This window comes from Patiria miniata, unplaced genomic scaffold, assembly GCF_015706575.1.
Source record: "Patiria miniata isolate m_02_andy unplaced genomic scaffold, ASM1570657v1 HiC_scaffold_5, whole genome shotgun sequence".
Taxonomy (NCBI): Eukaryota; Metazoa; Echinodermata; class Asteroidea; order Valvatida; family Asterinidae; genus Patiria; species Patiria miniata.
The window spans coordinates 6,975,003-7,002,319 of record NW_024037072.1 but is presented as its reverse complement, the minus strand read 5'-3'; the positions used below and the strand labels follow the sequence as shown (position 1 = coordinate 7,002,319).

At 42.6% G+C, this 27,317-nt stretch overlaps 2 protein-coding genes across 5 annotated transcripts; both read left to right on the top strand.

Annotated features, from left to right (window-relative positions):
- Window positions 1-338: 338 nt before the first annotated feature.
- On the top strand, window positions 339-26,833 carry LOC119740590. 4 transcript variants are annotated; one of them, XM_038215942.1, is made up of 3 exons: window positions 339-631; window positions 16,045-16,373; window positions 22,513-26,833. In XM_038215942.1, the coding sequence occupies exons 2-3, from the start codon at window positions 16,075-16,077 to the stop codon at window positions 24,323-24,325; spliced, it is 2,112 nt and encodes a 703-aa protein (XP_038071870.1). In that variant the 5' UTR covers window positions 339-631; window positions 16,045-16,074; the 3' UTR covers window positions 24,326-26,833. The 4 variants fall into 4 exon arrangements, with proteins under 4 accessions (XP_038071870.1, XP_038071869.1, XP_038071868.1 ...); XM_038215941.1 differs by lacking the exon at window positions 339-631 and adding an exon at window positions 14,758-14,950; XM_038215940.1 differs by lacking the exon at window positions 339-631 and adding an exon at window positions 14,758-15,347.
- On the top strand, window positions 3,821-4,894 carry LOC119740613 (paraneoplastic antigen Ma3 homolog). Its single transcript, XM_038215975.1, has one exon. The coding sequence runs from the start codon at window positions 3,821-3,823 to the stop codon at window positions 4,892-4,894; it is 1,074 nt and encodes a 357-aa protein (XP_038071903.1).
- Window positions 26,834-27,317: the final 484 nt, after the last annotated feature.

Below are 27,317 nucleotides of genomic sequence, written 5' to 3'. Positions count from 1 at the left end.
GAAGAAACCAGACAACTAAATTTTACGACATTGCTTGCCACGCTTACAATATATTGCGGAATGCAAAAATTTTACGGTTCCCTGATCAAAAACCTTATCACATATTTGACCTGATAAAAGCAATAGTACGAGGACCTCATTGTGCCACAAAAAAATTACCATTTCACGAAATATATACACTCCTTGTTCAATCGGCCATGCAAGCTGCAACGCTGCGGAGGTGTTTGAGCGAATCACCCGGGCTTTCTTTCTCGAGCCACCAGCACAACTGCCCTGCCGATTTTCGTCTGCATGACACTGTTGCTTTGGGTGTGGAACTTAACATACTTTTTACCGCCTTTCTTGTTTTTACCCTTTCTCGAATCAAGTTTGTGGGTACATCCGAGTCTAAATCAAGTAGGGGCTGCTGCACTCGACGTTGTTAACGTTCGGAAGATTATATTAAGCGGGAATTGGAATTTGTCCATCCACAAACATACTTCGTTGAATCCTTACTGTACCTCTTTTTTTTGGGGTGGATATACACACAAGAAGTTGCGTCGCATCCCTCCATTTTCTCACGGAGGAACATTCACACGAGATGCCCGTTCTGAAGTAATTATAAGTGGTGGATTATCGAACTGAAAAGTCGGTAAGTACATATTACACTGCTTAATATCATTTTTTTGACATGAATGTTCTGTAAAGATACGATTTGTGGCTTCTTCTCTATAATTCACATGAAGTGACTAACTCTAAAAAAAAAAAACGATTCTGAGAAGACTCAAAGATTACGTGTTTATTACACAGTCCAAATCTGAGTGTCGGACCCTGTTAAATTAGGAACCATTTTAAAATTTGGTCCGACAAGTTGTTTGTCCCTTTCCCACGGTGTGTGGTTGGAATTCTTAGTAAGCGGGCCTCCTCCGCGCTGACCACGTCCTGTTCAGAAGGACATCTTAGACATTGCGTCACTCCACGGATCTAAGTTTTTCCTTCCAAAGTTCACAGCTTCCATTGTTTCAATTCAAGGAAGTTCGATCACGCTGACCATTGAGTCATAAAAGGAGGACCAGATTGGTCAATCTCAAGCTGGCCACGTTCCCTCAAGAATGTTAGCCCACTACTCCTTTTCTGATTGGCTTTTCCGAAGATGATATCATTATTTTAGCTTTTTGACCAATTGGAAAGTTTTCCCAAACCTGTCCGAGCGCGTGATCAGTAGGGGTTTTTAAACCCTTGCTCCACCTCAATTCTTCAGAAGCGAAGAAGACCTCGATGCGAGAATATCTTAGAGTGCTACCCTTTGCACTTTTGATAAGTTAGCCTAGGAACGAGTGCGGACTTCACTAAGTCATTTTCTCGTGAGAGACGTTCCTAACACTTTCCCTCGCATCATTTGCCACGTGTTCTTGTTGATACAGGTAAGCCGATGTTTTTCTTATTTCTGTATAATCCACTTGTATATAATTTTGATGATTGTGATAGCATAAGAATTGTCCCGCCTATGGATAATTTCGAGACAGCTTCACACCCAGCATGAGTTGCAGCCATTAATAATATGATTGCCAAATTTGATTCACTATGTATGCTGTATCTCTATTGTAGTGTAGATATTTGCTCTATAATCCTTTTATTCACTTTCCAATTCTTATCGTTACCGTTATACGATGTAGGTTTTTTATCACTGAATTGATCGTAAGGTTTTGACCAATTTTCATGTAACCCGAATCCTTGCCTGATTTCAGAATAACTGCCTCGGTCAGTTAGATAGTTGTATATAACTTGTACCTGATAATTCTGCATTTTAGCTTCAAGTGTTATTCGTGTATTCTATATTTCCTTGTAATCTTATGTTGAAGTGTTTTCAGTTCATGATTTTAAGTGAACTCTTGATGAGGCCGTTTATTGCCATCCCTCATTCATTGTGCCACATTGATTCTGTTCTGATCTTTACCATCTGTGCTATTTTCTTGCTAGTCTGTTACCACGGACACGGGATTGAGTGTCTTGTGTAATTGTACCCCTAGGTGACCTTGAGTAGGGTCAGTACCCACACGCACACCGTCTTTTTGGCTAAAACATTGAGTGCATGTCCAAGTGATCATGAGCAGTTGTGAAACTTTTATTTTCTCTGTGTACACACATGTACAAAATACGTGCGTGTAAGTCCCATTCGGATTAGGATTTGTTTTGAGTCCCTTTACACTATGTTGTCTTTAGTTCGAGATGATCACTGGTTTAAGTTTTTTTACGCATTTCATTCAGTTAAGTTAGTGTGTCTTACGACTGGTTGCGGTTGAGAATATGTGAGCAATCACCCTTTGCCCCCCACACGACCAATCTCATGTGTCAAGCGTGCACATGTACAAACCACTTCCTTGTTCCGAACTTGTTTCTGACTTAGAATAATGTTCTGGGTGAACACCATAAACTTTAGTTTTTATTAGTTGTTAGACTATTTTGGCTTACTTATACTATTTGTAATCTCAGTTTTTAATTTTTTTTGTAGTTAGTATTTTAACACAAAGTTGGTTCTAAATAAGAAGCGAAGAAGACCTCGATGCGAGAATATCTTAGAGTGCTACCCTTTGCACTTTTGATAAGTTAGCCTAGGAACGAGTGCGGACTTCACTAAGTCATTTTCTCGTGAGAGACGTTCCTAACACTTTCCCTCGCATCATTTGCCACGTGTTCTTGTTGATACAGAACACGGAGTCCCCAGGTCACGCTTTGAGGAGTCGACCCGGTTCGATTCTTCGCCCGGCCTGTTCCTGCTTCTCACCACCACCCTCTCTGTTTGGACCACCGTTCGCTGGACTTCGCCTGGACGCTGCTGCTCTACCTGGACCCCATCCGAGTAGGACACCGCATCGGCAAATCAAGACGAGTTCCAACGCGACGCTTTGGACCCAGCTAAGATCTTATAATTATACTATTGTATAAAATTCCTTGTTGTATTTTATTGATGTTTCAGTGGTTTGACTTCATTGCGCTTGTTGTATTATTCATGCTGAACCTATGCATACTGTTGACTTTTGACTTTCACCAAATTTGAAGTTGTTGACTTTGAGTACACTTGCAAATTCTTTTCCTTTGGATTCACATGATCTGAGATTTTGCCTATCGTTTTCACATTCTTTTCCAATTAACTGTTGTTTTACCACTGTTGGATTGCATTGTTGTTTTCGAACCGTTACACCACTGAAAAGTCACACGTATGATATTTCGGATTTGATGATTCTTTTAGAATTGATTCTTGACCAATCACTGTTGACATTGACGATTTATGATGTGTTGATGAAATAATAACAGAGTGAATTTCTAGAGGAAAGGACCAACTTTAATTTCTGCTATCTGTGTGATTTTTATTCTGAGCAAAGTTCCGTCATTTTAACAACGAACCGACATAGGTCCTCAGACAATGCTTGAGAATAACCTGTGACAAAATTGGAGGCACCACCCGGATTTGCTCAATTTTAACCATTGTTTCCCTTGCATACTTTTACCTTCTGATTGTTGTTTTGAAACAAACGTGTTGATTGTTTTTTCTCTCGAGGGAAACATCATTAATCTTTCACAGAAGCTCCTCATTGAAGTTGGTTTATTTCAATTATTGGTTCCTATATTGCTCATTCATTGCCAATGTATACATGTATATTTACTGACCATTTTTCCTTGCCTATACCCATATTGCTGATTATTGATCGTCATTTGTGTGTGAATTGTATTTTGTATATTCTATTTTCACTTGCTGTATTTTGCCATTGCTATTCCTTTGCCATTTTTTTTTATATACTGAGTTGTATAGTGTTGTTAATACCTGTATCAACAAAGCACGATGTCGGATTCGTTTTCTGAGGCCCTCAATGAATTTCTTTCTGGTCAGGGAAAGACTTTGGAAGATCTTAAGTCCCTTGGGTTAGGCGCAGAGGTAGAGGAAGGTGATGGCAACAAACCAATTGTCCATGTCATTGACAAGGGTTCCAGCAGGTCATATCGCCGTCTGAGGCTGTTTTCGGGGAAATCGCCCGTTCCATCTGGCGAGTTAGACTTTGAAAATTGGCGGCGGTTGGCTCACCAACTCCTGAAAGATGAGAACATCCCGGACGGCGAGAAGAAGAGCAGAATCACAGAGTCGCTGGTTCCACCCGCTCTTAACGTCGTCTGGGCTGTAGAAGACGGGAGCCCCGCTCATGAATACCTGACGTGCCTGTCCCGGGCGTATGGGTCTACGGCAGATGGGGATGAGCTTTTGACGAATTTCAGGTGCACTTATCAGAAAGCAGACGAAAAGGCTTCCGATTATCTCCTCCGGCTGCATACCCTTTTAACACAGGTCGTTGAAATGGACGGCATTAACCCCGAAGATTCCGACAAGACGCTGTGTAGCCAATTCCAGCGAGGCTGCTTGTATAATGACCCGCTGCTCAGCATGCTCCAGCTGAGAGCAAAGAAGGACAATCCCCCTGGTATGCTGCATCTCCTTCGGGAAGTGAGAGCTGCAGAGGCCTTGCTGGAAGAGAAATCTGACAGAAGGAAAAGCGAGTCCAAGCCATTGAAGAAGGTAACCACCATGGCCCAGACCGCGCAGGATGTCAAGACGGCCCCCAGCCCAGCAGCAAGAAACGGCGGAGAAGTGGCCGAGTTGCGGCAAACCGTTGATCGTTTGCACCGCCGACTTGACGGGTTTTTTAAGAACCAACCCAACACTCCCCGTCGTCCATCTCCTTCAGCCACAGCACCAGGTAGAAATTTCCGATCCATTTTTTGCTACCAGTGTGGTGAAGACAACCACCGAATGGATTCCTGCAGCAAGCCAAAGAACCCAGCCCTGGTACAAGAGAAGATGATGTTGCGTTTGTCCCGACCTAAGAGTGAGCAGAGTTCGGAAAACGACAGCGGACAGCTGTAGTTGCCCGAACAGCCGTCCCGAGCCCATCCAAGGGCCCAGTGCGTCACCCGACTGTGTCGACGCGGTGTCAGGGAGTTTCTCCTTCAGATATTCCTAGAGGTGTTGTTGGTAAACAGGCCGTTACCCCTGTTTTCATCGATGGACAACCCTCACAATGCCTCCTTGACACCGGATCGCAAGTCACGTGCGTAACTACTTCGTACCACGCTCGCCATCTCCCGCATCGCCAGCTACATCCCCTATCACACCTCGCGGTGATAGGCGCCGCTGGTCAGCCTGTCCCATATAAGGGATACATCGAGTTGAACCTTAAGTTTCCCGCTAATTCGGCCGGGTTACAAAGAGAAGTAACGACCCTTGCCCTTGTATGTCCGAATCGCCAAGGAGCCGACGATGTACCCCTGCTTGTTGGGACTAACACCAGTGTAGTACGAGATATGGTTCGAGTCTGTCGGCAGAAAGGCGGAAAGGATTTCATCCGAAAACATCCAGTTGATAACGCATGGGTAAAAGTTTACCAACACTATCACAGTTTGAATTCTGCCGGCAGTCTTGGACCAGTCAAGTCCTTAAAGGTTACAGCACTGAGACCAGGTGAACAGATTGAAATCACCACGCGAATTAATAATCGTTCGCGGTCCAAGCTGGAAGTTCTAATCGAGAAGGAGAACTCATCGCAGCTCCCAGATGGCGTTGAGCTGAAAACTTCCTTGGTTGAGTTACCCGCCCACAGGATGGCCAAAACGAAAGTCATCCTCACCAACAAGTCCTGCCAGAGTGTAGTAATTCCCGCCCGATGCCGTCTTGCCTCGGCGTTCATTATTGAGGAAGAGCTGCCACTCGATGCAGAAGGACCCCCTGTGTCTCCGTCCACCACCAGTAGTGAAGATTTTGATCTTGACTTTGATGGGTCTCCCCTCCCCGCAGAAGATGTAAGGCGAGTTACCGAGTTATTACGTAGCCGCCCTGATGTGTTCGCCAAGAGTGACCTAGATATTGGGTGCACTACTGCTGTAAAACACACCATCAACCTGTCGGATGAGAAACCATTCCGTGAGGGTTGTCGCCGTATCCCCCCTGCAGATTACGCTGATGCCCGGAAACACATCAAGGAACTGCAGGAGAAGGGTATCATCCGCGAGTCCTCAAGCCAATTCGCATCGCCGATTGTGCTAGTCCGGAAGAAGAATGGCGACCTCCGGCTCTGTATCGACTACCGAAAGTTGAACAGCCGCACCATACGTGACCAGTATTCCATCCCAAAGATCGAAGATACTTTGCACGCGATGAATGGTGCAAAGTGGTTCTCTTGTTTAGATTTGAAGTCAGGGTACTATCAGATCGAGATGGCAGAAGACGACAAGCACAAGACCGCTTTTTGGTGTCCTCTTGGGTTTTATGAATTCAATCGTATGCCCCAGGGCATAACCAACGCCCCTGCAACTTTCCAACGACTCATGGAAAGATGTTTGGGCGATCTCCATCATAACGGTGTTTTTGTGTACCTGGATGACATTATTGTGTTTGCAAAGACCGCTGAAGAGCACGAGGCTAAGCTGGTTCAAGTTCTTGACCGTCTACGTCAATTTGGGCTCAAACTTAGTCCTGCTAAGTGCAAGTTTTTCCAGTCTTCTGTGAAGTGCCTTGGTCATGTCATTTCAGCTGAAGGTGTGAGCACCGACCCCAGCAAGATTGATGCGGTGAAGTCGTGGCCCGTTCCCAACACAGCCAGGGAATTGAAATCATTCCTCGGATTTACAGGGTATTATCGCCGTTTTGTAGAAGGTTATTCTTCAATAGCGAGACCCCTCAATGAGTTGACTGCTGGTTGTGATTTGACGAAACGACGTTTTGGCCAGAAACAAAAGAAGAAACATCAACCAAAGCTTCGTAGTCCAACCGAGCCCTTTGGTGATCTTTGGAGTTCAGCGTGTCAGACTTCGTTTGAAACTATCGTACAAAAGCTAACTTCAGCCCCCGTGCTAGGCTTTGTAGATTACGACCAGCCATTTATCCTCCACACCGATGCAAGTGGGACTGGCCTCGGAGCTGCACTCTACCAAGAAGATGAAGATGGCCGATCGCGTGTCATCGCCTACGCTAGCCGCGGACTTTCAAAGTCCGAGCTGAACTACCCTGCCTATAAGTGGGAATTTCTGGCTTTGAAGTGGGCCGTTACAGAAAAGTTCCACGATTATTTGTATGGAGGAGAGTTCACCGTCCTTACAGATAACAACCCGCTAACGTACGTTTTGACTACAGCAAAACTTGATGCTACTGGACACCGCTGGTTGGCTGCATTGGCGAATTACAACTTCGTTATCAAGTACCGTCCCGGTAAAAGCAATGCAGATGCCGATGGGTTGTCTAGGAGACCCCAATCTACCCCGCAAGCAGATGACGAGTCACTTTCCAATGAAGAAAAGCTACGTCGTCTCCGTGAGCGACTTGGTGAAGTTGGCCAGAATGCCGTGTGTTCCAAAGAAGTTTTTCGGGCCGTTTGTCAACGACATAATGTGCAACGAGGAGTCTCCATCACTGAAGACAAGGATGACGGCCACACCCTAGTTGAGAGCATCACCGACTCTGAATATGTCGTGCCCTGCGAGTTAAACCAAATGACCGGCCAGACAGCCCTACCAACCATGGAGATCCGTGACTGGCGTCAACTCCAGCTAGAAGATGTTGCCATTGGTGAGATAATTCCGTACGTGAAGAGAGGACAGCGTCCTACTACAGAGCAGCGATCAGCACTGTCTGAAGAGGCCCAAATACTTCTTCGTCAGTGGGATAAGTTGTCCCTTGAAGATGATGTTCTCCATCGAAAGACTACCACCAATGATGGACGCGACACACTGCAACTAGTTCTCCCTAAGAGTCATCGAAACCAGGCCCTGCACGGTTTACACGATGATGTTGGCCACCTTGGATATGACAGAACCTTAGATCTCCTTCGTTCCCGTTTCTATTGGCCTAAGATGGCGATGGATGTAGAGAAGAAGTGCCAGACGTGTCAACGATGTGTGAGACGCAAGCGACGACCTCAGAAGTCTGCGCCCTTAGTCCCCATCAAAACTACCACACCCATGGAGTTAGTCTGTATCGATTTCCTTTGTTTAGAGCCTGATGATAGTGGTACGAAAAACATCCTGGTCATCACTGATCACTATACACGCTACGCTCAAGCTTTCCCCACCAAGGACCAAAAGTCTCGTACCGTTGCCAAGGTGTTATGGGAGTCCTATTTCATTCATTATGGTTTCCCTGAACGGCTACATTCCGATCAAGGTAGAGATTTTGAATCACAACTCATCAAGGAATTGTGTAACATAGCTGGCGTGAAGAAAACTCGTACTACCCCATACCATCCCCAAGGGAATGGCCAATGTGAAAGATTCAACCAGACCCTCCTAAGTATGCTTGGCACCCTTGATGATGATGAGAAGAAGAAGTGGAAGATGCATGTTGGCCCTCTTGTCCATGCTTACAACTGTACGAAACATACATCCACTGGGATGTCCCCCTACTTCCTAATGTTCGGCCGTGAGCCCCGCCTGCCGATTGACGTTCTGTTTGGATTGCCCTCTCAGTCTGGTGTCAAGAGCCGCGGCCAATATGCAACCGACCTGCAAGAGCGATTGAGACGAGCCCATGAGCTTGCGTCGGCCATGATGGAGAAAACTGCCCAGAAGAATAAGTCCCGTTACGACAAGAAGGTTCGGGAGAATGCACTTGAGGCAGGTGACAGAGTACTCATCAGAAATGTTGGTCTTAAGGGACCACACAAGCTTGCTGACCGTTGGAGTAAAACCATATACAGAGTGCATCGGAGGATGAGCCCTGACATGCCAGTCTACGTCGTGAGCCCAATTGATGGCGAAGGTCCAGATAAGACGCTTCACCGAAATATGCTCCTCCCCTGTGGTTTCCTCCCCTCTGATGAAGATGAACCTAAAGTTACAGAGCGACCTAAGCCAAAGCCTCGCCGTAAACGCCCGATTAGGCGACAGTTACCTGCATGCGCTGACGATATGGATGACGCACTGGACTCTGACTTATCGGATGAAAACTTCTATGCACTCCGCCCAATACCAGCCCCTAGAAGATCGGTCCGTCTCGACCCGAATGCACATGTCTTTCACCCGCAAGTAATCTCATCAGAGCCGACACCTCTCGCCGATGATTCTCCATCCCCCGCTGATAACTCAGTTGAAGGTGACTCCACCCAAGATTCACCCCATTCCCACTCAGATGAAATCATGCCGTCTGTCAGCAGCATTGATACCAGTTCTCCTTCTAACTCATCCAACTTGGATGAGCACAATTGTGACGAGGACGCGGAGTTGGATCCTTCTCTCACTACCAGCATCACTGACAGCAGTTCTCCCTCTGACCCATCCGCCCCGGATGATCAAGTTCATGATGAGGACACGCCTGAACCCCCCGTTCCAGAGCCCACTTGTGAGACCTCAGCTGACCCAGACACAGATGTGCCAAACGTTGTTTCTCGGCCTGTACGGAATAGAAGGCCGCCGAATTACTACGGATTTGAAGGACTGGAGGCCAAACTCCTTGAGCAACACCTTATGACGCAACAGCGCGCCTTGGAGGTGACCAATAACCTTGTCAATGTCATGTGTCAACGGTAAACCTTTCTACCTTTGTAGTACCATGTCGTGGACGCCACGGTTTTAGAAGGGGAGTATGTCGGACCCTGTTAAATTAGGAACCATTTTAAAATTTGGTCCGACAAGTTGTTTGTCCCTTTCCCACGGTGTGTGGTTGGAATTCTTAGTAAGCGGGCCTCCTCCGCGCTGACCACGTCCTGTTCAGAAGGACATCTTAGACATTGCGTCACTCCACGGATCTAAGTTTTTCCTTCCAAAGTTCACAGCTTCCATTGTTTCAATTCAAGGAAGTTCGATCACGCTGACCATTGAGTCATAAAAGGAGGACCAGATTGGTCAATCTCAAGCTGGCCACGTTCCCTCAAGAATGTTAGCCCACTACTCCTTTTCTGATTGGCTTTTCCGAAGATGATATCATTATTTTAGCTTTTTGACCAATTGGAAAGTTTTCCCAAACCTGTCCGAGCGCGTGATCAGTAGGGGTTTTTAAACCCTTGCTCCACCTCAATTCTTCAGAAGCGAAGAAGACCTCGATGCGAGAATATCTTAGAGTGCTACCCTTTGCACTTTTGATAAGTTAGCCTAGGAACGAGTGCGGACTTCACTAAGTCATTTTCTCGTGAGAGACGTTCCTAACACTTTCCCTCGCATCATTTGCCACGTGTTCTTGTTGATACAGGTAAGCCGATGTTTTTCTTATTTCTGTATAATCCACTTGTATATAATTTTGATGATTGTGATAGCATAAGAATTGTCCCGCCTATGGATAATTTCGAGACAGCTTCACACCCAGCATGAGTTGCAGCCATTAATAATATGATTGCCAAATTTGATTCACTATGTATGCTGTATCTCTATTGTAGTGTAGATATTTGCTCTATAATCCTTTTATTCACTTTCCAATTCTTATCGTTACCGTTATACGATGTAGGTTTTTTATCACTGAATTGATCGTAAGGTTTTGACCAATTTTCATGTAACCCGAATCCTTGCCTGATTTCAGAATAACTGCCTCGGTCAGTTAGATAGTTGTATATAACTTGTACCTGATAATTCTGCATTTTAGCTTCAAGTGTTATTCGTGTATTCTATATTTCCTTGTAATCTTATGTTGAAGTGTTTTCAGTTCATGATTTTAAGTGAACTCTTGATGAGGCCGTTTATTGCCATCCCTCATTCATTGTGCCACATTGATTCTGTTCTGATCTTTACCATCTGTGCTATTTTCTTGCTAGTCTGTTACCACGGACACGGGATTGAGTGTCTTGTGTAATTGTACCCCTAGGTGACCTTGAGTAGGGTCAGTACCCACACGCACACCGTCTTTTTGGCTAAAACATTGAGTGCATGTCCAAGTGATCATGAGCAGTTGTGAAACTTTTATTTTCTCTGTGTACACACATGTACAAAATACGTGCGTGTAAGTCCCATTCGGATTAGGATTTGTTTTGAGTCCCTTTACACTATGTTGTCTTTAGTTCGAGATGATCACTGGTTTAAGTTTTTTTACGCATTTCATTCAGTTAAGTTAGTGTGTCTTACGACTGGTTGCGGTTGAGAATATGTGAGCAATCACCCTTTGCCCCCCACACGACCAATCTCATGTGTCAAGCGTGCACATGTACAAACCACTTCCTTGTTCCGAACTTGTTTCTGACTTAGAATAATGTTCTGGGTGAACACCATAAACTTTAGTTTTTATTAGTTGTTAGACTATTTTGGCTTACTTATACTATTTGTAATCTCAGTTTTTAATTTTTTTTGTAGTTAGTATTTTAACACAAAGTTGGTTCTAAATAAGAAGCGAAGAAGACCTCGATGCGAGAATATCTTAGAGTGCTACCCTTTGCACTTTTGATAAGTTAGCCTAGGAACGAGTGCGGACTTCACTAAGTCATTTTCTCGTGAGAGACGTTCCTAACACTTTCCCTCGCATCATTTGCCACGTGTTCTTGTTGATACAGAACACGGAGTCCCCAGGTCACGCTTTGAGGAGTCGACCCGGTTCGATTCTTCGCCCGGCCTGTTCCTGCTTCTCACCACCACCCTCTCTGTTTGGACCACCGTTCGCTGGACTTCGCCTGGACGCTGCTGCTCTACCTGGACCCCATCCGAGTAGGACACCGCATCGGCAAATCAAGACGAGTTCCAACGCGACGCTTTGGACCCAGCTAAGATCTTATAATTATACTATTGTATAAAATTCCTTGTTGTATTTTATTGATGTTTCAGTGGTTTGACTTCATTGCGCTTGTTGTATTATTCATGCTGAACCTATGCATACTGTTGACTTTTGACTTTCACCAAATTTGAAGTTGTTGACTTTGAGTACACTTGCAAATTCTTTTCCTTTGGATTCACATGATCTGAGATTTTGCCTATCGTTTTCACATTCTTTTCCAATTAACTGTTGTTTTACCACTGTTGGATTGCATTGTTGTTTTCGAACCGTTACACCACTGAAAAGTCACACGTATGATATTTCGGATTTGATGATTCTTTTAGAATTGATTCTTGACCAATCACTGTTGACATTGACGATTTATGATGTGTTGATGAAATAATAACAGAGTGAATTTCTAGAGGAAAGGACCAACTTTAATTTCTGCTATCTGTGTGATTTTTATTCTGAGCAAAGTTCCGTCATTTTAACAACGAACCGACATAGGTCCTCAGACAATGCTTGAGAATAACCTGTGACATGAGTAAGATGTCTGATAAAACAAGTATGACTCGGTGAAGCATTCCATGGCGGACTGAGAAAGAACTGTTCGTGAGAGTGTTTCCTCGACGTTTCGGACGGTATAACTATATACATGTATGTCCGTCCTCGGGAGAATATTGTCATTCTTCATTCTTTGTCCTAATTTCGTATCTTTGAAGTGTTATTGGTTAGTATTTCGAGGGCAATTTTTGAACGAATGATTTAGTTTGAAAAGGAATGAAAAATAATTTACCAGTCAGAAAATGCTGGAATAGAAAATGTCTCGAAGCATTCATCGGAGACAATTCACTGATCCAAACGGTACATTCTTGTACATTTTCTGCTCGACGAAAATAATCCACAGTGGATATAAATTTAAACTACAGCACATTTTTTTGGAGCTTTCTTTGTTTTTGTGTCTGGTTCATTTCTTTTAATAAGTCGTTTTATATGACAGAAGTACTAAAGGCTGATGATGTAACAGTTGTTTTCATATGATGCACTTTTTTGGAACTGTATTACCATAGAGATCTATGGTGCTTCGGACTACCAGGAACTAAATCCTATACAAATTCAATGAGTACATTCTGCATGTCATTTGGAGTGCCATTCCAGGAACCTCAAAAATGGAAAGATGTTTGAACAGTCCCAAAGCAATGTTTAGAAAGGCCTCTGTAAGTACTCCACATGACAGGCAGAATGCAATTGTAGTTAGTATGTTTGCTTATTCGTCAACTTGCTTCCAAATCACTTGTCATCATCATGTTGCAGTTGTTGCTGTGGTAGCGAAAATCAGTCAACTTAGACAAAGAAAAAAATTACCATGTGAGATAAAACAAAATCACCACGAACGGAAACATAGTGACGATGAAATTGACTTATTTTAAATAAGTTTAGTGAAATAAATGTTGAGGATTAGGGCCTGTACCTTCAAAGAAGACAAAAATTGATAATAAAGGAGATAATTTATAGCATAATTAACTGCTGTGACCCTAACGTTTGTTTTGTGGAAAATTGACGAATCAGTTAATTTTTTTTTCGATTGCACCTAAACGTGTATTTCATTGCATGTATTCATTGTGTATTCGATTGATTCGACGTTTCAAACAGTGTTATCTTTGAACGAAGTTGTGTTTGAAAGCAATTCATTCACAAAGTCATCACAGACCTTCGGACAATAATGCTATTGAAAGTGACCAACTGACCATAGCCGGTCATTGCCAGGCCACGGGAAACTCTGCGGGAGTATCGGTCAGCACGGTCAGGGTCGTAAAAAATGAAAAGAGTTTGAGGATAAACGTGCTGGTGATCTGAACTAAGAAATAATTTCACACCCGTTATTTGGAAATATATTTCAGAAAAAAAAGTCAATATTTCCATTGCAAATGGAAATGGGTCAACAGAATATCACTCCTTCCAAAAAAAAAGAGGCAAAATAAAATATTCAGGTAACTTTTGTTTTTATAATTGAGTAGAATTTCTATTTCCTTTTTTTTTTACAGATAGGCCCTATGTAATTTTCCTTTATGGGATATTAAAATGTTGTCATTAAAAATAAAGCAACAGTGGCTTAATTTGTGTTGAAAAATGAAGGCACATTATTTTGGCGAGTTGAAATCATTAAATTCGGCAAGGAATTGTGTGAGCAACGCCGCAAATCAATGTGTTATTTCTTTGACAAGTTACGATTGAACTTTATTCAGAAGTTTACTTTAAGAACTTGAAAAGCTTCCACGCTGCTGCCCCAAAACTCTGGAACAACTTACCCTACATCATCCGCCACTCTAGCTCACTAGCAACATTAAAAAAAATCCCTGAAAACCCATCTGTTTAATTGATCTGTTTAGTTGATATGTTATTGCTTACTCATGTATTTTGCATGTGGTTTATTTCTTGTTCTGTTTTCTGGTTTTTGGTTTTTCGCCCATTTTTGTGTAAAGCGCTGTGGTACTTTCTATGACAGTTAGAGCGCTATATAAATGTTCAGTATTATTCCTACAAATGTAGTAGTATTAGGGAGACACGTTAGCGTAGAAATTTCGATAGCAGGGAGACACGGGCTTAATAGGGAGACACCTAGGTGTCTCCCTATTGGCGCAGCCCCCCTTTAGAGGAAAAATTTTGCTGTCGAAATTAGGTTACATTTGTTGCTCGTGGTCTAATTAGTAAAAATTCCGAAATTCGTGGAAAAAGGACAAGGGAATATTGGGTTAGGGCACATTTAATTCGGAAAAATTTTGTGCACAAGTCTATGGGAAAGTCTCCCTATTACCCCATTGCCGGTAATTATTATTATTATTATTATTAAGAACTCCTACCAAAAAAACCAAACACTTCAACTGGAACAGGAGCGCGCATCACCCACAGCATCGAAAGCCACGGGCCCGTCATAAAACCGCACTTCGGCCGTAAAACCGCCCGAGACAACCGCTAAGCCCCGTCCTTTTGTGACTCCAAGCTTCGCCTGAATAATTCACGTCCGTACCTGCCCCACACCAGCCCAGCTTAAATTCCTCATAACAACCACCCCCGTCTGTATGTCCTTTCATTGTGACGTGCCCCTTTCATGGCCGCTAAGGTACCAGTCGTTAATCCTGATTCACTGTACACTTATCGATACTTCTTGAGGAACCGTGTCCGGAGATTAATTCTGGGAGAAAGAAACCAAGAAGACACGAGACTTTATTGAAACTGGAGTGGACGATCAAACTTGGAATACAGCAGGTGACCAAATTATTACATGTACGTTGTTAGTCAGTCAACCCATGGAGAAATAAAACACACCTTGGAACAAATATGTGAACGATGATGTGAAGTCCTAACATCGTCTACATGTATGGGAACCATTCCCGTACACTCTCTGGGAAAAGGATGTGCTGATTGTCTGATGTGTGACAAGTTGCAGCGGGTCGGCTACAACTGTTGTCATCTAGTGGAGGAGTGATGTGGATTATAACGCCTGAAACCGTTAGAGAAAACTAGACGTATCCCTGAGTTCTTCATACTGCGCTTATGAGAAGAATTATGACCAATGTTTTCAGAAGGTTTGCGGTGTGTTTGAACGGAAATCTGCCAGAATGTTTGGGCTGGATGTTATCACATTGACTCTATATTGAACCAGGTATGGAGGATTACAGATGACCGTACAGATGATTGTACGTCACTCAATACTTTGAAAATACCGGGGAAGTTATTATTCTAGTGGAAAGGATTTTAATTTTCCGTTGCAAAACGAATGGCCGCAAACAAAATAGTTTTCACATTTAGAGCTTATCTTAAAGGAAACCACGGTGTCATTTTCAAATCCTATGTTTAAAATACTTTTAAACGTTTATTCCGGAACAGCATGTTTTATAAAATGTGGAAGACGTTTTTGTTCACATGATTTTTTGTGTTACCACTTTCGATAATTGAATTCCTACATTTGTAAGCCCTTAAAAAGACGTCGATGCTTGTGTTTATCGTGTGTTTCATTTTAAATGAACGTCCTCCGACGTTGTATAACGTAAAAACTGTACATTACTTCAAGGACCGTCCAGTCCAGTATGTCCGTTGTCCTACCCGAGATTTTATATGTTGCTGTTTATGGTGAAATAATGGTGGCTTGCTAAAGTGCATTCCATCTCAAGGCTGACATTATAATTAAATGCTTGCCACAGACTGAAAAAAAAATCGAAAGTATGTGCATGTGTTTTTAAATTAAAGTTAAGCCCCACGGTGTAGGAATTTCTTATTATTTACCCACGGTTGAGCGCAATTTGTTTGTAGGTTTTAACATCCAACAAATCTTTACCATTTTTTTTTTATTTGCGTGACAGGCTCCGGGTTCGGGCGCTAAATAGACTCACATGCGCTCTTTATCGCCTGGAATAATGGGCAACCGTGGCAACTGGTATCAACAAAATCTGTCCATGGTGGCACCGGGAACCAAAAGAATGCACGAGAAAACAGCCCCAACAACAGCCACGAGTGGTTCCAATTGTCAACGGGAGTCCAGTGGCCTCATCACTGCGGCGTATCAGGACAACAGAGCTTTCACGCATCACGGGCGACCGTCTAAGGACGGCCCGGGCTGGGATGGCCCCCCAGCCGGGAACCGCTGTTGTTGGAGTGTGAACGGTATTCATCGCAACACCCCACAAAGAAGGTGAGGTACTCTTTTAATAAAAAAAAGTACATGTACTATGCACGTGATGTATTGCAAATTGGTTGTTCAGAAGTAACTTCTGATATTAAATGCACCAACGTGGAGAAGGGTTAATGACACAAACCGACCGGAATTATTTTGGGACAGGTAAAGAAAGGTTTCGAGGGTGATTCAGTCCCGAAGATTAATTGTTTTCAGTTTGAAAAAAAAAGTAACCTGTATTTTCTTGTAAATTTCACAGGGTCGGGTGTACTATAAAGTTTACCTGATAGTTAAAAAAATGTATCAATGTTAACAGAAGGAGTTGGAAACCACACAAATAGAAGACATTGATTCACAGAGATTTTTTCGTAATTTGTCACAGAAACACTGAATGTAAGTGTACAACTAAAAGAGAGTGAAAGATTAACACTTTTTAGGGAATTGCGGCTTTTGGCATCAAGCTTTTTTTGTTTTGTTAGCAAAGTATACAGTTTTTGAAATCCAACTACTTACCCTGTTTTTTTAGCAAATAGAAAAATACACCAGTTTCAGTGACAGATATCTCATTACACGGATACATCAAAGGAGATTGCTCTTGCTTTGTTGTCTCAGTTGATCTTATGTAGAGCGGTTTCATCAAGAACATATCAGCAGTCTGTCTGTAGGTCAAAATCTGATGATGGAACATTCATCGGACATTGCCCTACTCAGAACTATTGCCTCTCGAGTATAGCTGGTGAAGATAAAAGAGACAGTTTGAATCCTGTTTGTTATATCTGAGGTGCTTTCGAAATTTCTTTACTAGCTCGGTTTAAGATGTCCTTTAACAACACAGGGTATCCGTGTTATCACGTGTTGTTCTAATGGGAGTGTGGCCTATAGTGCAGTGGAGGGTTCGTGACACAAGATCAGGGGGTAGGGGGTTCGAATTCAACTGCTGGCCATATGTTGTGTCCTTGGGCAAGCCACTTAACCCCACTTGCCTCTCTTCACCCAGGAGTAGAATTCGGTACCGACATTAGCTGTTATATGGGGCGTATATCTACGATGGACTGGCATCCCATCCATTCCAGGGGGAAAAGACATATTCTCAGTCGTTTCAAACACCTGCCTAAGGGGCCATATTGGCTCATGACAGACTTTCCTTTCCCCCTTTTTCTTTTAATTAACAACACAGTCACACTTTTGCAACTATGGGAATGTTTACTAGATGACAACTTATATTGTAAAACAAATTCGTCTACATATTTGGTTTCAACGTTGATCTGTTAAAAGATTAGTATTTTAAAAAATTAGCGGTCATTCTGACAGGAATACAGCCTGAAAGTTCACCCCTGGTGGCGCGCTTCCGGAACCCTTGAATAGGAAAACTAACATGCAAAAATTCTAAAATTTTCAAGTATTTTTGGTACATGTACATTGATTTCTTAAGAAAATCACCATCGAGAAAGGCCTTTGTAAAATTGTTACTTGAAACTCAATTCATGGAAACTGAAAAATCGTCCGAAGTGAATTAGAAATATCGTGCCAAAAACTGACCTCCCACTTCCGAAAATCTAAAATACATGTGGACTAGCAGAACTCAGTGTGGGTCGTAGAAAGATAAAAATTTATAAAAAATAATTTTGTGGCGGTTATCGGGTAAAAACTGAAAGTTAAATAGGAGACTAAGATGTATTTTAGGATATTTTTGCAGAATAAACTTGCAGGATTCATGGCTAGGCCATAAACGACGTCCATAAATTTGCAGGAATCATGGCTAGGCCTAGTAGTACATGACGGCCATCTCTGTTTCTGTTTGATATATATCTTATGGCGCCCTCTACGAGTAACTGTATAGTGTTATGATTGTTATCTCGACAGAACTCGCACAGATCATGAATATTCATTGGATGTTGTTGACACCCGATCTTTAAGACCCCCTTTCAACAATCCATGTTCTTCTTTGTGGAGTACTCAGAGTATGTATTGATTGGCGCTTGGCAGATGCAACTGCATGGCGGGCAAGATGATAGGAGAGGTCACCCGATCATTATAACATCACTGAATATGTTAGATGGCACCAAAAGGAAAGAATTGTCCCAACACTCCTGTTGAAAAAAAAAACAGCCCCAAAAACCAACGCAACTATAGTCCATAACCGTAGTTTTTACGAACTTAATGTTAATTTGGCAACACAAACTAATTGTGTGTTTTTTTAACAATTCAAACATACAAATTACACAGGCCCAATTCACATCTTTAAGATGAAGTATTGAGATTTGTCCATCACAAACGTTATTTAAGAGCACTGTATATACAGTGATGTCCTAGAACTTAGTGAGAACATTATTCACAAGCTCGCGGTGGGACTCGAACCCACGACTACGGTGCAGATGATGTACCACTCGACCACCAAACTTGCCGGGGTCGTCTGGCCGGTTCGAATCTCATATGAGCAGCGACTACCTGGTATGATGAGAATTCCACCAATTCTATATAACATTGACATTACTGTATCTCATTGTAAACCACTTTCGTTGGTGAAATGTGTGTAATACGTGTATCACTGTTATTTGACATCAACTTTAGAGTGCCTATGTAATACATACATTACATGACAGTTAACAAACTTGTTAATTAAGAGATCACTGCAGTTAATAACAAAAAAAGTTTAATTGGAAAGTGATACTTCAACAAACTGCTGCTTAGTTTCATCAGAGCTAAAAGTGCAGCGCTCATCTGGTTATTGATTTCCCTCGCGACAATATCGACTTCTGCCGTCGGCTGTGATTGTTGGCAACAAAACGGCTACATGTTCTGAAGAATGAATGGTGGTTCTCCACATTGTTCACCCAACTGCAGCCGTGTTTTCGCCAGTCACCGGAGATTAGAACAGTTGATTTTTTGTGTGTGCCATTTTCTCCTCTGAACTTTGTCAAATTGCTTGTTTCAAATGGTATATCCGGAGTAGAAATTAGCTTGGAAACAGGTGGATTCATTAATTAAAGCAATCATCATTGAGTGGATAATGTGGCTAATTGAATCGAAGAGTTAATTTTGCGGTAGTCTATACTTCGGCATTTTGTTTGTGTTACTATGGCGCAACCACACGTCTTCATTTTTGCTCATTGGACTGGTCGTAACACAAGCCTGCCATGGACCCAAGGCTAACCGAAACGCAACGTACTTTCGGGACCAAATTAAAATTGATTTTTTAACTAATGCTGCGGAAATTTGGATAAAAGCGATTCTAAAATTACATGGGTGTATGCGGCCATTCGGTAGATAGCCAATCTTGTGACGTCATGACCACGTGACACGAGAGGAATGATACGGAGGACTTTGTCGATGCTGGGAACAGAGCTACTGGTTTCGTCGCGGTCAAATCGACCAACCCATCGAGACATGACAACACACTTATGTAACGAGGATGCGATAGCCTATAGATGCGATATTTGCCAATCTGCCAAAAGTGGGAGTTATTTTCGGATCGTACATTTACGATGGTCTTTTCAGATTTTAACCACTATCAACTATTATCATGGGCCGGCCATGGACAATAATGTCTATCCATTACTGTGGTAAAACTGCAATTACGACAACATTCTGACAGCGAACGAGATTTTAAGTGTTGATCACGATGCGAGAGCAGTGTGCCGAAGTCTAAAGAGCGTTCACGCCGACGCACTCCAAGTGTTCAAAGAGTGATTTCTGACGAAGAAATGGGCCACGGAAACACGGCAGATTTGTATCCGAGCGATCTGAAGTGGCGACGGTAGAACAATGGAACCCTGGGTTTATCAAGAATTGATGAGATTTTAAGAGGGGCTAACGAGCTGCCTACCCACAATGCCCGCCGTCAAATACGCATTTATTATCGGGGATCTATTTTAGAAAATCATGCGGGATCAGCAGGAAATCCCATGGTTACCGCCATTGGTTGGGCAGTCGTACGGTGCGGGGAGATCCGTCTGTGAGGAGGTTTCCGCGGCAGGCAGGGACGGGGGCGAGTCAGCCAGGGGCCCGGTGAACTTGGAGGAGGAGAGGCAGGGTGATTTGGAGTTTGTGACTTGTGTGACCTGTGGTCTGCCATTTATCCTGAGATGTGGGCCGTCTGAAGAGGTTATGGCAGGGGATTGGTTCACTCGGTAAGCACTCATGAAGGAAATGGGCTGATTGGTAGTCGTGTGCTGTGATGACTACTTTTAGAAATATTTTGGACATGGTAGATTGGATCAGGTCCTTGCATGCCGTAATTAGCTCATCGGATTCAAGAATATAATGATCCTAAAAATCTGAAAATCTAAGGTCCGACTGTGAACGTCCTAGTTTAACCGTGCAATTTTGATTTATTACGTGGTAGATGTTCTTCTAAAAATTATATTGAGCCTTTTGGTGATTTGATTGTGAACAGTTTTTCTGGCGGTATCTTCCAAAAAGATAAGTCCTAAACTGAACTCCAAAAACACGATCTTGACATTTGTAATTTTTTTTTTAAATTTTAGTTAGTACAAAACGATGGATACTTTTTCTTTTGATGATAACAGTTTCTAGCTGAATAGATAATTATCCATTTCTTAGCCAATAAAAGTCACATCCACATTAGATCGTGGCAAAATTTGTTTCTTTAAAAAATATGACATGTCAACCACCGGTTTTTAAGCTCAAAATCTTAGAGCACCGGTATGGTATTTTGGCGGTTTCGTGCACGTACTCGTGCACCAGTTATCTTGTTCAACCCAGAACGTACATGTACATGTATGTAATTTATGTGTAAACATTTGGATTTGTGGTCATAATTTTCTTGTAACACTTTTCGACTCAGGTTACTCGGAACGATTTTCTGATGCTTTTATACCTGGATGATTCAGAAATACACTTTTTCGTTCACATTTAGCCTGGACATTAATACACAAAGCAGTGTCTATATACCATGGTTTCTGAAACTTCTAAACGCGCATATTGTTTAGTTAACCTCTCGGCAATATCGATGTCGTATTTAGTGACTTTGAGGATTATGGGTACTAGATCTATTTACATGAATATGGCTGCATATATACATACAGATATCTGTCAATATAAACCTCGTAGTGTAAACACGAATCGGGTAGCGTTACAGATGGCCCCTGACATTTACATCTTGGTATTGCTTTTATATGGGGATTTATATCAGTTCATATGTTAGCGTTGTCATTGCTACAGATTACATGAATTTACCAGACATTGTGTTTACGTAAAAGCTGAGTGATGTTCCTGTAGGAGCTCATCAGCTATATCATGATCAAGTAAAATTGTGGTTGATTGTTTAGCCAGAACAAAAGAACGATGAAGGTTAAAATATGGATGCATTAAAGTTTCATTTAAAGAAACAAGATATTGAGGTTAAAAAGCAACTGTCGTGCCGCTCGAGTATCGAAGTTCCAGTGCGAACCAGGGGTGGCGATTTTTTGGCCATATTTGTGTAAAACTTGCCAATAATGAACTTCAATGCGGGCCCAAAGGAAAGGCTGATGCCGACGTGAGCTAAAAATCACACAACAGCGTCGACTACACTTTGAACTCGTTTACTGAAGAGCTTGAGAAAATGTTACCCTGAGAATCAAACACAATGAGCTCATTTCACTTGGGAAAACCTTGAGAGAGAACAGACATTGCAAAACCTGTGTAGGCTTACAGGGTCCCCCCCCCAAAAAAAAAAACTGTGCAAGCAGATATCCTTTAATTTTTCAAAAACTACTTAACCGATGAGTATTTCATCTTGATGGATCATATTAATTATACTCTTGAGTATATTCAGTACAAATGCCATGGGAATCCGTTCATGCTAACAGATTATAAAAGGTTATGGGGTCCAATGGGATGGGATCTACACAGTTAACTTAATTTACACCAGATTGAAAAGGCCCATGACAATCTGATGCACTGATATCACCATTAGTAAACCCATAGCCTTTTACAATCTGTTAGATCTCTGGTTTGCATGAACGGATTTCCATTGCATTTTCACTGATTATACACAAGAGTATTTTCCATCACGATGAAATACTGATGTTAAGTAGTTTTTGAGAAGGATATCTGCTTGCACAACTTTTTTTTTTTAAGACACCCTGTATTGTAAAGTTTCTATCAAACAATTTGTCATGAAATCCCTTCCTCTCCCAATTATTTGACACAGGAGTTGGCCTGGCCAATCACGACAGTCAACCACAACACCAGGCGTTTGGCAGCAGACGACACACCACCGAAACAACAGAAATCACACCTCCTACTCCCGCCAGGTCCAGTCACAGACCACTCACCGCCACCGTGACGTCAGCTCGCTGGGCCTGCGCAGATCCAAGACATGCGCAGACTTTGCCTACGCTGGACGAACCGGCCAATCACATCGAGGCTCTGGTGACGTATCATTTGGCAGCCTGCCAAAAGTACACGGAACTGCTCGGGAATCTGGGACTGCCTTTATCGGGTCTAGCAACGGACTCGCTGACAGGGCTTCGGCATTCAAGAGTCTGGCCAACAATCCCCGTCTTCAGGTGGAAACTGTGAACGGAACCACGAGGATTTTCAGAGCTTCCGATCGGCGCCCGAGGTCGCTTCCAGCGAAGTTTTCAGATTCACCCGTCAGTGAAAACACTTTACCCCCGGACATTCCCGAGCCGAAGAAAGTGCTCTACGTTTCCAAACACGGCTTTCATCCACGGAGTAAGTCGCCGACCTATCCCGTTTTGATTGGGACAAAAGACACGCTGAACCTGGCACTGTGTAAGAAATTATGGGGGATCAGGCGAGATTTAGAGGGTCGAAAGGCCCGTGAGAACTCGGTAGTTTTTAGCGAAATCTCGCAGGCACTGGTTGACGAGAAAGAGACGGATCGGTGGTACGAGAAGATGTTTGATGAACACGAACAGGACGATGTCGAGGACCAGGACATGGCAGCCATTGAGAGCCTCCGATTGGCCAATCCAGACGGCGAGTTTGCGCAGTCGGACGAATCCATCAGCACTGTTCAACCTCGTCCTCAAGTGGATCTTCTCTTCGACAAGAAGTACCTGAAGGAACACATTAACGACTGGACGATTCTTGGAATCGACATCGAGGAAGAGGAAATGAAAACAGAGCAGAGGTCGAAGCCGGCCTCCTCAGCGAGACCAACGTCCGCCAGTAGGAAACCTCGCGTACCCATTCAAACGACAACAGTGAAGGCGGAAGTTTCCCACAGACAGACCAGTTTTGCAAACAAAGAATCAAAACCTGTCAGGACTAAACGCGAGCACAGAGCTACGAGGCTTCCTGCCGTGCCCACCAATGGCCGCGTGTTTCACGCCAGAGACAATCGAAAGAAGAGAGGTAATAAGATTACTAAGAAGCCAATCCTTGCCCAACAGAGTGATGAAGAACTCTTACCTGATCTCACTAATGGAGGCAGGGACACAAGAACCCCCTCACCGACGTTTGAGTTCTCTCCCAATGAACCAGAAAACTCAGACGACTTGGTACTGGATGACATGGACCGACGCAAGAGCTTAATTTCCAAGTATCTCCGTTCTCCAAAACCAAGTGAAAGTCCCCCAGTTTCGGAAGAGCTAGAGGACACACCAGCTGAAAACCCCGAAAAGGCGGATTCTCCTGAGCAGGAAAATGAAGAGGAGAAACCAAAGGAACTGACGGAGAAGGAGAAATTTGTCTTGATGCGGAAGAGGATGGACGAACGAAAAGCCAAAATGCAGAAGCGCAGAGAGGATTTCCTGGAATACTCCATGCCCGGGATGAGGTCACAGAGACGGCGCGGTGCCGGCGACCCAGGGGCGCCCTCGTCGAGCAAAAACAGTCTGGGCAGCCTCATGTCGACGAGGTTGGAGTCCATGGCGACGTTCAAGACGCGAAAGTATCAGGGGGAAGAAGTGGATGAAGAAGACGAGGGAGATGAGGATGAGGACGAAGACGAGAATGCAGAGGATGAAGGAGATTCTGAGGAAGACGACAGCTGATTGAAAACTGAAATCTAGATGAAGATATGAGATTGGGGACCTCTATAAACTCGAAAGGTTTTGCACGTTGAATCAACTTTGTTTTTTTTAGAGAGATACCTTGATTTATTTCTGTTTTAACGCTGTGTTTTAGTCGAGTACAGTTTGAATGACCCTGTTTGGAGAGCCGAGTTAAATTGCCGAATCGTTAACCATAGTAAAGCACACGAAATAATCAATAAAATCTAGGCCTACTTTTTTTGTTCTTTGACTTTTTGTCGAATACAAAAAAAAGAGGAAACACTGCAAATGTAGAATTAGTTCCGGAAATATCCAGTACTTTTCGAAACGAAGCAGATAAACTGATATAAAGCAGCTACTGATGCACGTCTTACAAATTGAATAGGCCAGTCCTTGGTTATTTGTGAAGCACAATGTCATGTTGGCAGGTCCTTATTGCTTTCAGTATACGACCATTATAAATCATGCATTGATCATCAGCGACGTAACTACAACCTAACTTGGGGGGGGGACACCCAGTGTTGTACAGCGTACATGATAGCACTTGTATACCAGTGCTCGTACGCGCATGACCAAGTACTCGTACTTTTGCAAATGTTCTCCCGTAAGAACGTTGTTAAATTAAAGAACTACCGTATGCGGAAAAGAGCCTTTTTTTTTTACTGTTTGGGATGTTTCTTCATGTGTTTCATGCCATTTGATACTAAAAACCCTTGAAAGTACGTGACACATTAAAAACTTCTCCTACAAGCTACTCATATCCGAGTACATACATTTGTTTGTACTCGTACTCTTGGAGAAAAAAAATTCTTGTTCTCGTACTCATGAAAATGTACCCGACTACAACGCTGGGCCTACCTGAGGGTGCACTGAAGACAAATAAAACGCATCATTGCAAAATAAGGATTTTTATCAATTCAAGATTTCGAAAGGGGTAGGACACCCGGGAAGGGGGAGGGGCACGGACATCCGCTTGGGGCACGTTTGGGGCACACTTCCCCCACCCCCGTAGTTACGCCACTGTTGATCATTCGTTTGTAATTTAAGAAGTGCACTTTTCGTCACTTTTTATGTCTCGCATGTTCTGTCCCTGGAGTATTTTCGAGTTTCATCCAGAAATACAAAATGTATACGTACTTTACTTTTTTTCAATTGATTGTTTATAGCAATCCAAAATTAATTACTTTTAAATGAGACATTGAGCGAGCACTGTACATGTATTTGTGGCCCGACAATATTTCAGTCGTTTCTTTTTGTGCATGACAGGCCCACTAACAGCTCGAAATATAAGACTTTTTTCGGGAGATTGCAGACGCACACAATGTAGTATGCAGTAAAAAAAAATATACAAATGTATATTGAAGACAAAATGATGAAGACCCTGAACAGTAAAATAATCCCTAATGTGCTTTTCAAAACCGAGTATGATTCACTCTCTAAATTCTAAAGAGTGAAATTAGGGACTAGACGTTTTAGAGTGAAAATCACTCTCATTTTCAATTGAAAAAGTCTGACTATAAAAGAACACCTCAGTCGAAGCTCGAGAGAAAACTCGAGTGTTACGATTGAAAGAATTTCACTCTAAAACGTCTAGTCCCTAGTTTCCGACTGTGGGAGTAAATCTTCACTCGAATGGAGTGAATATTCACTCCTTGGAATTTAGAGAGCAATTACCCATTACGTGAATGCAGTAACTGACCTGTTTAATGGCCTTATGCGTGGCAGACACAGGTTCGCCCCCTTTACATTTTTACCTAGGCCATTGTCGGAAATAAGCCTCTGTACTGATGACGTCACACTTTGTTTACATATGTGCTTTCTTATGGGAGCCTGGTGGGAACCACGGTTTCGTAGCCCCATAGAAAAGCGCACACGTAAACAAAGTGTGACGTCATTAGTACAGAGGCGTATTACTTAAAAGAATACACTGGCCATAAATGCACTAAAACAAATAAATGCCCCCTTTATTTTCCTAGGCGGTGCATGCACGCATCAACTTTCAAGCTTTGACTTAAAGGAAAAGTAGGTAATGTAAATTTTACCATACGAATCAGTTTTAGCAAATATCTCAGCTTGCCTAAAATATTTGTTCAGCGATTTTGGAATGCTGCGAGTCTATAATTCACACAGTGGTTTATTTTTGTTGTCACCCCGACACTGCTATTTTGTTTTGTATTTTATCATTTAAAAAAAAATGTTATTGAGATGTTTGAATGGAATTTGTTTTGTGTAGAAGCTGAATAAAAATGTTTTTAATGAATCTGTTTATTTTTCAAACAATATAAGAGTTTGTAAATAAATAAAGAGAAAAACAACAACCGATATACATGTACATGGTGGTGCAAAAAGAAGGAAGCCCGCTTTGACAGGAGTGTTAACCTACTTAACTTATTTCAACTTTTTTGTATAATGTAGTGAAGTATAGCTTTTCAACCATACATGGTGAAAATATCTTTAATTTAATAAACAAATCACAAGAACAATGTTTTTGTGCTAATTGGAATACAAGTCACTAAACTCACTGTTGTCCACGTGTAAGTCTAGTGTAGTGTTGTTTTGTCTTCAAATCAAGCTCCAGAGCTCAGTCAAGCGGGTGAAAAAAAAGCCGTCTGTGGACAAACAGGTTTGGCACATGAACTTTTTCCATATCTGAGATACAAAATATACATTTGCAATCATTTTTCGTCACTTACGTTTTAATGATCAATTTTGTAATACCATTAAATTGAATTTTTCAAATATGCTCAATAAGTAGGTGAAAATTGCTGTCAAAAGTGGGAGTCCTTTTTTTTTGCACGACCCTGTTCTTGTATTGACCAATCCGGGCAAGGTATCAGTTCTATGACCGAGGCCCCCTTCAATGGCGAATGCATTGTGCTAGCTATAGTTCAGATAATCCGTCATGGGGCAGTTGCTTTGTACAATAGCCTGCACAATGGTTTCTCCATTGAAGGGGGCCTTGTGAGTGTACAGTCATCACGTGTTCGGATTC

What these genes read in the sequence shown, in the direction of transcription:
- LOC119740613 (XM_038215975.1), top strand. Translation starts at nt 3,821, where the DNA reads ATGTCGGATTCGTTTTCTGAGGCCCTCAATGAATTTCTTTCTGGTCAG.
- LOC119740590 (XM_038215942.1), top strand. Translation starts at nt 16,075, where the DNA reads ATGCGCTCTTTATCGCCTGGAATAATGGGCAACCGTGGCAACTGGTAT. An exon ending in CGCAACACCCCACAAAGAAG is followed by an intron (nt 16,374 to 22,512) that starts GTGAGGTACTCT and finishes TATTTGACACAG; the next exon opens with GAGTTGGCCTGGCCAATCAC.